Genomic DNA, 13,191 nt, shown 5'->3' with positions numbered 1-13,191 from the left:
CATAGATTTAACAATAATCATACCATTTATTTACAGTATATTATCACAACAGTTCTATGGTGGTCGTATACAAAATTATTATGAATTCTTACTCAATATATTTTATTTTTACCATATTTTCGTGCTTTCTCAGACCTAAAATGTTTACATTGTAGTTCTGTACTTGTATGGTCACCCAGCTTAATGAATATCTTAAGGCCCTCCCTTCAAGAAAGGTTTAAGGGTCTTTCACACCTGTTCTGCCAACAAATCAAATTGAACGCCAATGCTTCGTTTTCACACAGCTATGTGCATATCTGTGTGGAGCATTGTGAAAACGAAACATTAATGTTCAATTTGATTTGCCAGCATCGGGACCTGAACTGTGCCAGAACAGGTGTGAAAGGCACTTTATACAGTACTTTATAAATTAGTCGGTCTATCAATTCTTTATCATGATTTGTTAGGAGAATCTAAATATTCTTTTGCTTCATTTATTTTTGCAGCAATATATGGTGAACCACCTAAAAAAAAAACAATTTGTAATTAGTATTTTCTTTTACTATACAATTCATTTAGTTTGTAACTGGGAATGTTATCTTTTCTCATAGTTTTAGATTAATCTTACGAGAGATAGTAATAAGATAGTAGTTTGTAAATTTTCTATGGCCCAGTATAGGTCATGTTAAGGTCAGGTCATAGGTGACTTACCTCTATCAGGATGATTTAATACCATTATCCTACGATGTGCATCTCTCACTTTGGGTTTGTTTGCGGAAGGACTGTCATTAAAAAGTTAAAAAAAGGATTATTATTATTATTAGTGATCAGATAAAGATGTTCCATTTAAACAGGTGTACATAGTGTAGATAGCTGGGTGCCAAAAGTTGAAGTCAAGAAAAAGTTGGTGGGTGGCTAGGTAAAAATTAGGCTTGGTATAAGGCCTTAAACCTTACATTAAGTGGACGAAATGTATGCTGGGTGACCCTAACCATCAAGCCATTGAATGCTATGGGAACAGTAATGCCTACCTAACCTCCTAAAATTAGGCTTGATGAAAGACCTTAAACCTTATATTACGTAGAAGAAATTGATGCTGTTGAACCTAACAATCAAGGTAACGGTAATGCCTACCTAACTCCTAAAATTAGGCTTGCTTCTCGCTTTGTCATCTTAGGTTCAAATCCTCCTTTGTAATAACTGGAAAAACTCTAAAAAAAAACATAAATATCAGATATAATTTTTTTATATTTTTAATATGTAATTCAGTGAACAGAATTACCTTATGGAGAAAAAGAAATTGTTTAAAATACCAAATAAATGAACTTACCGGTTTTGGTATTTTACTGGCATTTGAGGCTACTATCTTTCCTGTCTGTAGTGCCATGCGACCTAAAAAAAGTAAAAAACTAATAATTGAAAATCTTATTTAGATCATATTCACTGTCAATGGAGTGGAAGACATTTGATTTATCCATATTTCCTTTACTATACTTTATATATTATTGGTAACATAGTTATACTAGGATTGAATTGATCAATATTGCTAGGCTAGAATGATGATTGATAATATTGTGATTGATTGTTTATAATCGATTGATTGTGTATAATCGATCGATATTTATTTATAACAGAATAGATAATAGAGAGATCAATTGATTGTGATTGAATAATAATAATAGATTTTATTTTTATTGATTGATTTAGTCATTAACAATAATATCAATTATTTTTTAAATATTTACAATAATTCTACTAAAAATAGTAAAAATAAAAACCATGAATACTCACCAGCATATGCAGCTGCTGCTATGCCCAGTCCTGCTAAAATTAATGTTGATGACTGAGGGAGGGAAAAACAATATCATCAGTCAATGCCGGCCTATTGTAGAAAGACCTAGGCTAGGCTAGCCGTCTAGTTTTTCACACGACCCGACTGCCTCAGCTGAGACGGGAGAAACCGCTGAAACTACCCTTCCTTCCTATTTTTTTTAGCCTAGCCTCTAGGTAGGCCTAGGCCTAGGCCTATAGGCTAGCCCTGGCTAGCTATATTCAGAGCAATATTATTAATTCTAGTTAGGCCTACGCCCTACTAGATTAATCATTGTCTAATAATACTTCCCTATTACCCTTAGGTTTTTAAATAATCGGATTTCAATATAAAACTAGCTTACCATTTCAGATCTGTGAGGTTTTTAAACATTTGCTAGCCCTTTGCTTTGCTTGAGTGCACACTGATCGATGTTGTTACATCATGTTTTTGTTTGATGTTCGCCGCGGTTAGAAAAAACGTGCGTTATGGAACTTTTGTATGGAAAGCGAATTATGTAATTCATTCTTCATCCTACGACACCAGAAACGAAATAATATTTTTAAAATAAAAATAGCTTTAAAGTAAATATATTTTATTTGTTATACCTTTTTACTATTACCATCGTGAAATTGTAATTGTATTACGTATTATTTTAATAGGAATTCACACATTATTTGAAGGCGATTCCTGCGTCCCATATTGAAAAAGTTTTGCAGCATGAAAGAATTTTTGGCACGAGCGCGAGTAGTATACACGATCGATAGGACAATTTTTCAGATTTTATATGCATTTTTGTGTGGATAATTTGCAGAACAAGTTACATAAAATAGGATCAGGTGCCGTTTTCGGCCACCTCGACTTGTATGGACTATACCATTATAAAAAGATGGGAAAATAGGGGTGTCCTATTTATTAATTGAGTGTGTTAATGTGTTAAAATACTGCTGCTTTTGTTCTTTTGTTTAGTGCATTATGTTTCACCAACAAAGGGAAAACAACTACGCCCTGCATGCTGTAGAATTAAATTCAAGTTTTCAAGTTAATACAGTATATTATGGCTCTTTATTTCTTAGGTATCCTTCCCTAATATATTAGGTGGATTCCCTAAGGTGGATATTGAATAATTTTTACGGATTTATAGACACAGAAAATATATAAAGAAAGTTTTTATTCCAGTTACAAATAAAAAATAAGATCTATCACATAAAACAAATAAACATTATAATTTTGTCAATAAATCTGTACCATTTTGTTCCCAGAAAACACAGCGTTTGACATTGCGTGTTTTTAGGTTTGGTTTTTCTAAAACGTTTTAAACACGTTTTTAAACGTTTCTGTGTAGAAATACATGTTCTAATTGAACAACGTTTGCATCAAAACGTTATAATAGCGAATGCAAACCGGAGCTGATAATGTCGCCATGAAGAGGATGATTGGTGTCTTCCAATATAGCATGGAATACATCGGCAAGCCGTTCGCTGTCAGAACTAGTCAAGCATTTGCATAGACAAACCAATTACTTTCCCCGCTTTACTCAGCACCTTCTCAATTCGGTCTTTATCTCCCTTACTGATATTCCTAGCCCAATATACAATATGCCCAAATAGAACATCACTGATTAGTAAAACATAAACATTCTATAGTACAAATATCCTGCTTTACCCCAAAGAACCGAGTTTCCTCAAGCAGTACAGCCTTGTTATTAACTTCTTAACTACGATCAACATGTCCACCCATTTAAGCTTTAGTCAAACACTACTGCCAGATACTTATATTGTTAACAATCTCTACTTCCTTTACTTTAATTAATGTATACTGTCAGATCAATTATGTTCTTATCCTTATTTCTTTCGTTTTATTTATGTTGAGTTCAAGAAAATTGTAGCCATAATCGGTAAATCGAATAATATCAGATACAGAGAATAATCGTTGTTTTAAGTCCAACTATAGCCGAGTCGTCGTAAAATAAAAATACATATAATTAATCTGTTACCATTTTGTTTCTGTATCTACAATCGTTTCGTTTCTGTCAATGAATCTTCAATTGTGCTTGTCTACTGATTCCAGGTTCTTGGGTTTAAATCCATGTTGTTGGGATTTATTCCTTGCAAATAAAAAATATGATTTATCTACCGATAGGATTGGGCCGATTAGAATGCATTTGCCAACATTCTTTTACATATTTTACAACATTATAGAGTGTAGGTAATTTAACCGATTGTAATGTAGTATTTAGGATATTTTAATATCGATTGTACTGTAGTATTTAGGATGTTTTAATTCCGATTGTACTGTAGTAACATGTTTTAATTCCGATTGTATTGTAGTATTTAAGATTTTCTAATTTCGAATCCGATTGTACTAAAATTTAAAGTGTCTAAATCCAGATAGGAAAACATAGGCCTAGTATTTAATTAATATGCTTTAATTTTGATTATACTGTAGTGTTTAGTTTAGTTTTTATATATAATAAGTAAGTATACCTACTTATATAGTTTTTATTTATTTATTTATTCATAGGAATCACCTTTATATCAGTGTCACACATTTATCAGTTAATGGTGCATCCAATTTACAGACAAAATTCTAAATACTAATACATAACATAAAAAAAAAATGTGAACAAATATTGTACAATATATATAACTACAAAAATAAAAACAGAACAAAAATACAGCAGAATAGGCCTAATAAATAAATAAAACTTACAGATACATCCTCATAGAGATGTCTTTAGCTTGTTTACTATAATTATTAATCAATTAGTTGAGAGGAGTAATGCTGATAAAATTGTAGATCTAGTAACCCATGCTCATGAAATATTTTTTACAATAAAAATCAAAGATTTCTCCTGATGTTTCATTTTCAGTGAATAAATTGTCTAGCATAAAGTGGTGTTTTAATTCCTTAGATCCACAATTAAAATTATCCCAGTACATACTTAAATTATTGTCTATGAGGTTGTTCTTAGGATCCAAGTATACATCATTTCTAACAGAGTTTAATGAAGGACATTTAAATAAAAAATGGTTTACTGTTTCTTTTTAGGTGATCATTTAGAATAAAATGATCACCTATTGTTATTGTATAAAATCTTTATTGGTTATCCGCAACGAAGTTGCAGGATAACCTCTTGTGATTGTACGAAATCATCAACTTTTTATTAGTTATCCGCTTAGTAGCGGATAACTCCTTGTAACTGTCCTGTTTCATCATCTTTTTTTTTTTCTGTATTCTTCTTTCTTTCTGTCATTTTTGTGTCACGCGTAACTCAAAAACGTGTAAACATAACATTTTATAACTTTGTCAACATGTGGGCGTTCACGTGAAGTTGTGCACCCGCTATTGTGAATGACGTCAGAGTTGCGCAACGTGACTTACGCGCGTTTTTATGAATTTCGCGTATTTAACATAGATCGAAAACCATATAACATTTTAATTTGAAACTTAGAAAAAGTTTAAGTTATATCTTGCGCTAACTGACTGTGAGGAAAAAATGGCATGTTTTACACGAAGTTCCGCGCGCACGCGCGTTTAAAATTTCAAAATGCGAAAAATCAATTTCTAATCAACTTTCTACGCGTTTTATGTCATTTTGAGCATGTCAAAAATTCCCACGCGCGCGCATATTTTTATGCGCGCGGTGCGCACGTAGCGTTGAAAACAATTTTTTTCCGCGTGATTTATGTTTTTCCAGCCTTTTCAAGTAATTTTACCAACTTTTAAACAATTTCGACTTAAAATTAACGTCATACCAGCACGTCGAATTGGATAATTTACGTACGTTTTTGATGAAAAAGTCCTTAACATTTGTCAAAATTATACCTTTTTTAAAACAGTCGTAGTTTCTAAACTAAACGGTAAAAGTTATTTTTATTACGTATTCCGGAAGATGATGAGTTGTAGATATCGTATCATGCATCAATATTGCTAACAGGACATTGTGACGTCATCGTATGGCCATGCGAATATAAAATATAGGATTTTTGTATCTTTTGTCATAGAGCATCACATTTAATAGAGCGCATCTTCGCTTATCCGTTTTTCATTTTAACCCAGATTTTGATATTTTTTAGGTCAATCAACTACCTTTCGCATGGGTTAAAAATATTTTAATTTTTTTGACGTCATCATGTCTAAAAATGTAAATAACGTGGGTCACTTATTTTCATCTTTACAGTAACTTTCAATCTGTTATAGTTCGTCAGAATAAAAAGCGGTAATCATGATTAAAACGTTTTCTGGAAGCTATTGTATTGTAAATACGAATTCATATCAAAATTTTTCCAATCCGACGTTGTGACGTCATCATATGGCCAGTTGAACAAAAAAAATTGTATTTTCATCTTTTGCGTCATAGTTCATCACATTTAAAAGAGCGCGCATCTATATTTTACGTATTCAAATTTCTTCTACATGTTAATATGTTGTTGCTGAGATAATATCCTTCCGAAATTGGTATTTTAGTGTTTCATTTTGATACCGTCGCCATGTTAAAAAATAGAATAAATGGCGGGTCCCGCAATTTCACCTATTCTACACTGTATGTAATATGTATACAGATTATACCGTTTATACTGTATATACTATATGACACAAAATTGACAGAATTCAGCACTAACAACATATCATATTCTTCAGATCAGGTCATAATGCCATAATCTTTTTCTGGGTGCAAAATTCTAACGTATGACGTGCACGTGGCGTTTGTCGTGCGGATAACTAACTCGTCAAAGTGACGAGTTTCATGTCTAGTTTGGCTTCTTTCTTTCTGTATGATTTTTGTGGAACGCTTTTCTCTAAAACTTGCAAACATAACATTTTGTAACTTTCTCAACATATCGTCATGCACATGAAGATGTGCTGCGAAGCTTTTCATGACGTTTACAATTGCGCAACGTGACTTACGCGTGATTTAACGATTTCCTCGTATTTAACATAGGTCGAAAACCAAATAACATTTCAAATTGAAACTTTCCAAAAGTTTAATTTATATCATGCGCTAACTTTCTGTTGAAAAAAAATTACGTGTTTTACACAAAGTTACGCGCGCACGCGCATTTAAAATTTCAAAATGCGCAAAATTCATTTCTAATCAACTTTCTACGCGTTTCATGTCGTTTTAAGCATGTAAAAAATTCCCACGCGTGCGCAAATTTTTACGTGTGCGGTGTGCACGTAGCATTGAAAACATATTTTTTTCGCGTGATTTATGTTTTTCCAACCCTTTCTAGTAATTTTACCAAATTTTAAACAATTTCGACTTAAAGTTACGTCATACAAGCACGTCAAATTGGACAATTTGCGCGCGTTTTTGATGAAAAAGTTCAAAAATCCGTTAAAAATATGCCTTTTTTTAAACAGTCGTAATTTCTAAACTACACGGTCAACTTTTTGTGGATGACATATTCTGGAAGTTGATGAGTTGTAGATATCGGATCAGGTAATAATATGGCTAACCGGACATTGTGACGTCATCGTATGGCCACACGAATATAAAATTTAGGATTTTTGTATCTTTCGTCATAGCTCATCACATTGAATAGAGCGCATCTCCACTTATTCGTTTTCCATTTTCACCCCGATTTTGATATTGTCTAGGTCAATCAACTATCTTTTGCATGAATTAAAAATATTTTAATTTCTATGACGTCATCATTCCTAAAAATTTAAATTACGTGTGGCATTAATTTCATCTTTACAGTAAATTTTAATCTGTTATAGCTCGTAAGAATAAAATGTGATAATCACGATTAAAACGTTTTCTGGAAGCTATTTGATTGTAGATACGAAATCATGTAAAAATTTTGCCAATCGATGTTGTGACGTCATCATATGGCCAGTTAAATAAAAAAGGTCGTATTTTTATCTTTTGCGTCATAATTCATTACATTTAAAAGAGCGCGCATCAATATTTCACGTATTCAAATTTCTTCTACACGTTAATATGTTGTTGCTGAGATAATTTTCTTCCGAAATTGCTACCTTCGCGTTTCATTTTAAAACCGTCAACATGTTAAAAATTGCAATAAATAGCGGGTCCCGTAATTTCACCTATTCTACACTGTATGTGATATGGATACAGATTATACTGTGTATACTATATATGAATCTAAATAATAAAATTCAGCAATAACAACATATCATATTCTTCAGTTCAGGTCATACGTGAACACTTCCTTTTGTCCTCAACCTATCCCCTTAATGTTAATGTTGCACCACTTGCGCGGCGGATAACCAAACTCGTCAAAGTGACGAGTTACATGTCTAGTTTTTTTTCTTTTTATTGTTTCTGTACACTATTTTGTGTAACAATTATCTCAAAAAGTTTAATGTCAATGATGACAAAAATTTCAGAATATCTTTCAAATAATATAACTTAATCCTAATAAGCTTTTCAGCGTGATCACTCATCCGTGACGACATTTATACGCCATTTTGCGAAATCACATTATCAATCATATCTCCATAATTCATTATCACATATTAATGAAATTCACTACACGTAAACTTCAGATCAAGGGTAAAAATATTAGCAAATAAAAACGCACGCGCACGTAGGTTCATGCACGTGATATCGCGCGTTAAAAATTTAAAACGCTCAAAATTAAGTTTTGATCAATTTAGAGCATGAATTAGGCCATTTGCGTGTTTCAAAAAATTACTGCGCAAAAATGCGTTTTTGTGCGCGCGATACTTAAAAAGCGTAAAAAATATGAATTTTTTTTACAAATCTCATTCTACTCACCATCCTTAGTACATTCACCAAATTTGAGTCAGTTCCGACTTAAAATAACGCTATACGAGCACGTTAAAAATGACAAAATGCGCACATTAATTTTACAAAAGTTCTGAAAATGGTGAAAAATAGGTCTTTTTTAAAATGAAAATAATTCTTCAGAATGCAAGATGACCCCCGATTTTTTTAACTTATTCTGGAAGCCATTGAGTTGTAGATATGAATTCATGTACACATTTTACGTACAAAATGTTTTGACGTCATCAAATGGCCACTTGAATTTAAAAATTAGGATTTGTTATCTTTTTGTGTAGATTATCACATTCAACAGAGCGCATCTTGGTTATGTGTGCTCGAATTTCGCACAACTTTCAGTATGTGCTTGCTTAATTAATTATCTTTATCATGAGTTGACACTATCTTCATTTTAATGACGTCATCATGCGTAAAAACTTGAATAACGTAGGCCGTGTAATTTCACCTTCGCAGTAAATTTGAATATCTTACAGCTCTTCAGAATTGAAGGTTACCTTGATGATTATAATTTATTATGAAAGCTGATGAAATGTAGATATTAATTCATATAAAAATTAAGCCTATCGGATGTTGTGACGTTAACATATGGCCAGTTGAAGTGAAAAAGTAGTTTTTTCATATTTTTCGTCAAAGTTATACACAATTCAAAGAGCGCGCACAGAACTTCTACGTTCCAATTTTTTTTCCAAATCTTATATTTTTTTGCTCAATTAATTATCTTTCGAAATTGTCATCTTAAAGTTTAGTTTAATAACGTCATCATGCCAAAAAATTAGAAATGTGTGTCCCGTAATTTCACCTATGCTACACTGTATATAGATATACAGTATATACTGTACATATTGTATATGGCATATAGGCACAACTCAGCACTATAAGCATATAATAGGATGGCATACATCAACATTTTCCGATCGTATGTTAACGTACGTGCATGTTTAAAAAAAATTAATTTCAGTAAAATGATAAAAATGATCACCTATAATTCGTCAAAGTGACGAATTAAATTCTAGTTATTATTAGGTGATCATTTAGAATAAAATGATCACCTATTGTTATTGTATAAAATCTTTATTGGTTATCCGCCTCAAGCGGATAAGCCCTTGGAATTGTAGTGTTTCTTTTTTTTATTATTCTTCCATATTTCCGCCACTTGTTGTGTTCAGCTTTTCTCTGCAACGTGTTAACATAACATGTTGTAACTTTGTAAACATTTAGACATTTAACTGAAGTTGTACTGCGAAGCTTTTGGACGCTGTCAGAGCCACGTAGCGTAAGTTACGCGCGAATTTCTGAAATTCTTAAATTGATCATAACTTGGAAACAAATAAATATTTTTTAACGAAATTTTCAGCCACGGTTGCTTCACATCAATTGTAAACTGTTTTATCACTACCGAATTTTGTAACATTAGAAAGTGCGCGCGTAAACGGCGTTTGAAATTTTAAAATGCTTCAAATCATTTTCTGATTAAATTAGCGCACGTTTCAGGTCATTTTAAGCGTTTAAAAAATTCCCACCAGATGCGCACATTTTCACGCGCGCACGGCGCAGGGAACGCGTATGAGCCTTTATTTTGCATAGACTGTGTTTTTCAAACTTCAGTTAACAATTTTGCCTTATTTTATTCACTATTCAACTGGAAATGGCGTTCCACGAGCACGTTAAACATGACTGGTTGCGCACGTAAAATGTCTAATAATTGTGAAAATGTTGCAAAATATGTCTACTTTTAAAAACGATACAGTTCATCAGAATGCAAGGTTACCCCCATTTTTTATTTTATTTTCTTGCAGTGTATGAATCATAGGTCTGATTTATTATAGTCTTGAATGCTAAAACGTGTTTGATGGCTACATTATGTGCATATTAAATATAATTTTTGAAATTTTGATCATCAAACAAACACTAACATTTTCAAAGAGCAAAACAATAAACATAACGTTTATCTTTTTACTTCACATTTTAATATATAAAACTTGAAAGTATGAACTTTCATAATATGTTACTGTTTAAAATGTGTGAAGATTTCATCATAGTAAAAATTATGATTTAGTTTGATAGGTAATAATCAACTTGCATCGAGGGGTTCACGACATACCGAATGAACGAGTAATTGTTCTTCGGATTTTCTTCAGCAGGTGCTCATATGGCTCGATGTGTTAGTGCAACCGACTTTGGTATCAAAGGTACCGGGATCGAATCCCGTCACGGGAAAATAATTAAATAAAGGATTTATTTGCTTTTTACACTGAAAGGAAGTTTTATTTTCGAATAGGCTACTTTTTGGAAAAGTCATGATTGAAAAGTACTTGAATGCGCAAGATACGTTTGTTGCAGGCGGATAACCAAACTCGTCCTCAAGTGACGAGTTAAGATCTAGTTGGTTATCCGCCTCAAGCGGATAAGCCCTTGGAATTGTAGTGTTACTTTTTTTTATTATTCTTCTTTCTTTCTCAGATTTTGTGCACGCTGTTTCTCTGCAACGTGTTAACATAACATTTTGTAACTTTCTAAACATTTAGACATTTAACTGAAGTTGTACTGCGAAGCTTTTGGACGCTGTCAGAGCCACGTAGCGTAAGTTACGCGCGAATTTCTGAAATTCTTAAATTGATCATAACTTTGAAACAAATAAATATTTTTTAACGAAATTTTCAGCCACGGTTGCTTCACATATATTGTAAACTGTTTCATCGCTACCGAATTTTGTAACATTAGAAAGTGCGCGCGTAAACGGCGTTTGAAATTTTAAAATGCTTCAAATCATTTTCTGATTAAATTAGCGCACGTTTCAGGTCATTTTAAGCGTTTAAAAAATTCCCACCAGATGCGCACGTTTTCACGCGCGCACGGCGCAGGGAACGCGTATGAGCCTTTATTTTGCATAGACTGTGTTTTTCAAACTTCAGTTAACAATTTTGCGTTATTTTATTCACTATTCAACTGGAAATGGCGTTACACGAGCACGTTAAACATGACTGGTTGCGCACGTAAAATGTCTAATAATTGTGAAAATGTTGCAAAATATGTCTACTTTTAAAAACGATACAGTTCATCAGAATGCAAGGTTACCCCCATTTTTTATTTTATTTTCTTGCAGTGTATGAATCATAGGTCTGATTTATTATAGTCTTGAATGCTAAAACGTGTTTGATGGCTAAATTATGTGCATATTAAATATAATTTTTGAAATTTTGATCATCAAACAAACACTAACATTTTCAAAGAGCAAAACAATAAACATAACGTTTATCTTTTTACTTCACATTTTAATATATAAAACTTGAAAGTATGAACTTTCATAATATGTTACTGTTTAAAATGTGTGAAGATTTCATTATAGTAAAAATTATGATTTAGTTTGATAGGTAATAATCAACTTGCATCGAGGGGTTCACGACATACCGAATGAACGAGTAATTGTTCTACGGATTTTCTTCAGCAGGTGTTCATATGGCTCGATGTGTAGTGCAACCGACTTTGGTATCAGAGGTACCGGGATCGAATCCCGTCACGGGAAAATAATTAAATAAAAGGATTTATTTGCTTATTACACTGAAAGGGAGTTTTATTTTCGAATAGGCTACTTTTTGGAAAAGTCATGATTGAAAAGTACTTGAATGCGCAAGATACGTTTGTTGCGGGCGGATAACCAAACTCGTCCTCAAGTGACGAGTTAAGATCTAGTTATTTTTTTTCTTTTTATTGTTTCTGTACACTATTTTGTGTAACAATTATCTCAAAAAGTTTATTGTCAATGATTACAAAAATTTCAGAATATCTTTCAAATAATATAACTTAATCCTAATAAGCTTTCCAGCGTGATCACTCATCCGTGACGACATTTATACGCCATTTTGCGAAATCACATTATCAATCATATCTCCACAATTCATTATCACATATTAATAAAATTCACTACACGTAAACTTCAGATCAAGGGTAAAAATAATAGCAAATAAAAACGCACGCGCACGTAGGTTCATGCGCGTGATATCGCGCGTTAAAAATTTAAAACGCTCAAAATTAAGTTTTGATCAATTTAGAGCATGAATTAGGCCATTTGCGTGTTTCAAAAAATTACTGCGCAAAAATGCGTTTTTGCGCGCGCGATACTTAAAAAGCGTAAAAAATATGAATTTCTTTTACAAATCTCATTCTACTCACCATCCTTAGTACATTCACCAAATTTGAGTCAGTTCCGACTTAAAATAACGCTATACGAGCACGTTAAAAATGACAAAATGCGCACATTAATTTTACAAAAGTTCTGAAAATGGTGAAAAATAGGTCTTTTTTAAAATGAAAATAATTCTTCAGAATGCAAGATGACCCCCGATTTTTTTAACTTATTCTGGAAGCCATTGAGTTGTAGATATGAATTCATGTACACATTTTACGTACAAAATGTTTTGACGTCATCAAATGGCCACTTGAATTTAAAAATTAGGATTTGTTATCTTTTTGTGTAGATTATCACATTCAACAGAGCGCATCTTGGTTATGTGTGCTCGAATTTCGCACAACTTTCAGTATGTGCTTGCTTAATTAATTATCTTTATCATGAGTTGACACTATCTTCATTTTGATGACGTCATCACGCGTAAAAACTTGAATAACG

At 32.5% G+C, this 13,191-nt stretch overlaps 2 protein-coding genes across 2 annotated transcripts in view; both read right to left on the bottom strand.

Moving 5' to 3' along the window:
• LOC144842895 (large ribosomal subunit protein uL2) overlaps window positions 1-13,191 on the bottom strand; it is a 174,235-nt gene that overhangs the window by 30,303 nt on the left and 130,741 nt on the right. The gene's annotated exons all lie outside the window — the stretch shown is intronic.
• LOC144842907 (dnaJ homolog subfamily C member 15-like) lies at window positions 3-2,258 on the bottom strand. The gene is made up of 6 exons (XM_078699507.1): window positions 2,154-2,258; window positions 1,771-1,822; window positions 1,310-1,371; window positions 1,114-1,190; window positions 691-761; window positions 3-503 (listed from the first exon to the last, which is right to left on the bottom strand). The coding sequence occupies exons 1-6, from the start codon at window positions 2,154-2,156 to the stop codon at window positions 433-435; spliced, it is 336 nt and encodes a 111-aa protein (XP_078555633.1). The 5' UTR covers window positions 2,157-2,258; the 3' UTR covers window positions 3-432.

Source organism: Antedon bifida, chromosome 5, assembly GCF_963402885.1.
Source record: "Antedon bifida chromosome 5, ecAntBifi1.1, whole genome shotgun sequence".
Lineage (NCBI taxonomy): Eukaryota > Metazoa > Echinodermata > Crinoidea > Comatulida > Antedonidae > Antedon > Antedon bifida.
Note: the sequence above shows the minus strand (reverse complement) of the source record. Positions and strands in the feature narration are given on the sequence as shown.